Source organism: Austrofundulus limnaeus, unplaced genomic scaffold, assembly GCF_001266775.1.
Source record: "Austrofundulus limnaeus strain Quisiro unplaced genomic scaffold, Austrofundulus_limnaeus-1.0 Scaffold176, whole genome shotgun sequence".
NCBI classification, from domain to species: domain Eukaryota; kingdom Metazoa; phylum Chordata; class Actinopteri; order Cyprinodontiformes; family Rivulidae; genus Austrofundulus; species Austrofundulus limnaeus.
This window is the reverse complement of record NW_013952578.1, coordinates 53,992-58,480: the sequence shown is the minus strand read 5'-3', so window position 1 is coordinate 58,480 and position 4,489 is coordinate 53,992. Positions and strand designations below refer to the sequence as shown.

At 35.9% G+C, this 4,489-nt stretch overlaps 1 protein-coding gene across 1 annotated transcript in view; it reads right to left on the bottom strand.

Moving 5' to 3' along the window:
- kita (KIT proto-oncogene, receptor tyrosine kinase a) overlaps nt 1-4,489 on the bottom strand; it is a gene marked incomplete at its 3' end in the record, with an annotated part of 67,667 nt that overhangs the window by 23,459 nt on the left and 39,719 nt on the right. Inside the window, 4 exon segments of the mRNA XM_014017753.1 lie at nt 222-406; nt 2,134-2,248; nt 2,417-2,532; nt 3,056-3,242. Of these exon segments, the coding sequence (XP_013873207.1) occupies nt 222-406; nt 2,134-2,248; nt 2,417-2,532; nt 3,056-3,242 (603 nt within the window).

Below are 4,489 nucleotides of genomic sequence, written 5' to 3'. Positions count from 1 at the left end.
AAATAAAATGGCTCCGTCCGTGTAAAGTATTTTAAAACTTTTAGTTTAAAAATGATAATAACTAAACAGCCTACTGTATTTTTACAGTCTTTATTTTACAGTTAAAATACATGTTTATTAAATAAAGTCTAATGTTACAATTAATTGGGGATCCCTTTAAAGTCCTACTGGCTGTTCTTAAGCTGTTTTTCTGACAGTGCATAAATGTAGTGCCAATTTACCATTAATAGAAAAGAGAGTGGAGTCTTGACCTCCCTCTGCTGTCGCCACACACTCCAGAAAATTAAACCGTCCTCTGCTGATGTTCACCCGACTCTCTACCTGCGTCTTCTCAAACGGTCGGCTGAACAAAGTCACAGTCATAACATTGTGCTCTTCCTGGGAAGTATTTTTCTGTTTGGAACACCTGAAAACAGAAAATAGTTATTTAATCATTTTGGAAATGAGCCAATAGAATCACTGTTGTTTTACAAATGTAACCAGTCACCTCGATCTCTTTTCTAGGTTTCTGAATGTCAAACATTGTTTCTCAAAGTCATAAAGAGTCTTTTGTATTAAAAAAACTTTACACAAAAGGAAGAACCACAATAACGTTCAGAAATTAGTATTTTCTTGTGATAGGCTCACAGGTAACCAACCATTTACACACCTGTCATGACAGCACATGTAATAACGAGCATTATCTGGGTGTGATGACATTTTTTATTTAACAAAAGAACTGAATAAATGAGTTATTTTTATCTTATGATTCGCTAAACGTGTGGCTTGAGATGCAGAATGGGCCTCCTGCAGTTGTATCCAGGCAGACGTACTTGTTCCTCACCAATCACAAGTCAGTTCTTTTCAATCCTCAGTCACATGGCATCATGTTATCACTGTCAACCAATCACAAGTCAGCTCCTTCAAATTCCACAATCCCTCATTCCACCATCATCATCATTCCTTACCCGGCCCAGTGGGTCTTCAGAGTGACCTTTTAGAACCTTTGAGACGAAACTTTACGAGTTTTAAGTTTGAAATTTAACAAATCGCTGATCTGAGTCAGTATTTATTCCTTTAATGAGACTGATGAGCAACATGACTGACATCTACTTCAAAACAAAGCAATTATTTAAAACTAATCAGTCATTTTGTATTAAAGGGATCCCTGATTAGTTGTAACATTAGACTTTATTTGATAAACATGTATTTTAACTGCAAAATAAAGACTGTAAAAATACTGTAGGCTTTTAAGTTTTGTAAATTTTAAAAAATATAATTTAACACGGATTGAGCCATTTTATTTCCACACAAAGCATTCTGGGTAAATGATGACGTGGATAGGTCCTCGGTGCGAGGCTGCTAGCGAGCTATATCCACCCTGAAGGTTAATCTTGGACAATATCTGATGATCGACTCTTTTAAATGAAACCAGAGAGCGTTGACAGAGAGGAGAAGGTAGAAATGACTCAGCCTGGAACTGAAAATATGGATGGAGGACAACAGAGCTGCTTCATGGAAGAACAACCTCAGCTTAGCCTGTTAGTCTTTGCGTTAGCGCTGATGCTATATTGCCTTATATGAATTAGCTCGGCGCTAGCACGACAAACAAGCTAAACTGAGGTCCTCCATCCATATTTTCAGTTYCAGCTGAGTCATTTTTGTGTTCCCCTCTCTGTCATGTGGATGGAGGAGCTCAGTAACAAGAGGAGAATGTGTAGCGCTGAGCTAATACGTATACGTATATTTACCCAGAATGCTTTGCATGTAAATAAAATGGCTCCGTCTGTGTAATATATTTTTAAACTTTTAGTTTGAAAATTATAAAAAATAAACAGCCTACAGTATTTTTACAGTCTTTATTTTACAGTTAAAATGCATGTTTATTAAATAAAGTCTAATGTTACAACTAATCAGGGATCCCTTTAATATCTAATCAAAACAATGAGTGTGTAATTTCCCAGAAACCATTCCTAAGCACTGATTGATGATGAGACATACAGTAATATCATGTTTTCCAAACAGCTACTCCCAATAAGATAGTGATTAATGCTCAAATACAGAAAATGAATTGGCTTAAATCTTGATTTTTTTATATATATTTTTTATATATATAAGTTAACCACAATTGAAAAAAAGCTTTAAAAAACTCACTTGATGTACGGCTGCTCACAGTAGTACCATTTGATCTGGGGGGCAGGGAAACCTTTAGCCACACACCGCACCTGTCCATCCACCGGCCAATCATGGGATACAATCTCAGGTTTACCTAATAAACAAAACAAAATGTCTAAATGAGGCAGGTAAGAAAGTTAGTTTAAAACTAAAGCGTGTACAAAAACACACAGAGGCAAGGATAAARAAAGATTATTAGGTGCAGACAGAGGATCTTAAGAGCAGATCGAGCTAACTTTACAGAAAACTTTTCACAACTTACTGATGACAAAGATGGTGAATGTCTGATTTACTGATGCATCACTGTTGGAGGCTTGAAAGGTATAAATTCCACCTTCTGATTCCTGCAGCCGCACTAGCCTCAGCTCACTGCTGTAGCTGATCATAAAATGAACACATTTTTAGCATGAATGCATATAGTGAGTATGTATCTTTCAAATTCCAAAGTAAAATGGATTTTTTATTGCGACAAAAAGCGTCAGTACTAATTAAGCCACARCCAATTCAGCAGGATAAATGATTTAACGTTTCGATATCTGTAACATTGATTTTTCAATATGTTCTTTTACACACATCTGCATAACATTTTGCTTTTGTCAGTCAAGTCCAACTGAGGCGTGAAGGTCACATCCTAATTCTACCAAGATTAACAGGAATGTTAATATTTCTTTTTCTGGTACATATAAGCAGGTCATGATTGGYTTTTCTTTAAACATAAACTGCCAGTTGTAATCTGGCTGTTTCATGAGAAAACCTGGGGCAGGGTAGTCTGCTCCAGATGTTTTTCTTCCAGTGCTGTGACCTGCAGCCGGGACAGAGGCACTACATTCCTTTGCTCCTAAGTCATAATCCTCTCCTCCGCTGTGTGGCTGGACTTAATGGAGCGTGTGTGGATTTTCACCTGAAGTCGTTTTTGTGTGTGCTGATGATGTGATCAGTTGTGTTTCTCATTTTGAGTCCCTCGAAGCTCCAGGAGAAGGTGTGGGGTTTCGGGTAGGCCTCCATTCCAACTGTCAGAGACAAGCTGTCCCCCGAACGGACACGGAAAGTCGTGTTGCCTACGGGCAACAAGCTTATATATCCTCTTTCTGCAACATTAAAGAATAAGACTTTAGTGCCAAAATCTGGTGACACACAATTCTGTCACAAGTCTGTGCTTTTATTATTGATGCCTCAGACTTACTGGTAAAACTATTAATTATATTGCATTAAAGTAGACTTTAAGAGCAGGGATAGGCTGTTATTTAGACACATTTCTTTGTCTTCTAGTACAGGGGTCTGCAACCTTTACAACCAAAAGAGCCATTTCTGCTGCTTGACACACTAATAAAATGTGTCCAGAGCCGCAAAACAAGCTAAAACTATGATTATCAAGTGTTGGTCCGTGGGCCTTTTCGGTAATCTTTACAGCCAGTGGAGGAGACATTATAAAACTAAAAAATGTAATGTGAGTTTTATTATTTATCAATATTTTTATACACATCAGAACAAATGAAAAGACCATATTCATGTAAACAAGAAAAATACTGTACATAGTTTATCCTAAATTTCACTAAAACTATTAGAACGGAACTATTCAGGCATATTTTTTTCCAATTCTTATTGTTATGTATTTAAGTAAACAACAGGCTAGCGTGAGCTAACATGTTTTACTTTTTGTATTAGTAGTATTGACCACATATTTGCACATAAATTGATTTATTGTGAGTACAAAAACAAAAAAATATATATTCTATTATGTTTGGTCATACAGTATTTTCAAACAGCCACTGCAGAGGAACCAAAGAGGCCCCAGACCTAAGGCCCCAGAGCCTTAGGTTGCAGACCCCTAGTAGGTAGTGAGAAAATATCTAAAAGTTTGAGCTAAGGCTTCTTTGTCCAAATATGTGACCCATCACATCGAAACGAGGATTAAGTCCAAATGTGGTATATGGAGAAATAGGCAACTGTGTTTTGACTAAAATGTTAGCAAAAATAGCATTTTGTCAAAATATAATGAATAAAAGCCTTATTAATGTATCATTTGAATGAACTGTCTGAAATATAATCATAAAACTAAAATTTGAAGCACTATTTTGAGCAGTAGCAACAAAAAACTCATTTAGAGGAAAAACACCTTAAAATGTTGAGATTTTCCCTGTGAGTTAGTAAAGTTTTGTTTCTTTTTAGCTGGGAAATCTCAATATTCAAATATAATTTAAGGTTTCCTCTTTATAAGGACATCAAAAATTCCTCATTAAAATGACCTAAAATTAGGATTCAGACCAAATATTTATGAATTATTGTAGCCAACAAGACAAATTAAGTCATATATATGGATTTAATTATGATATCA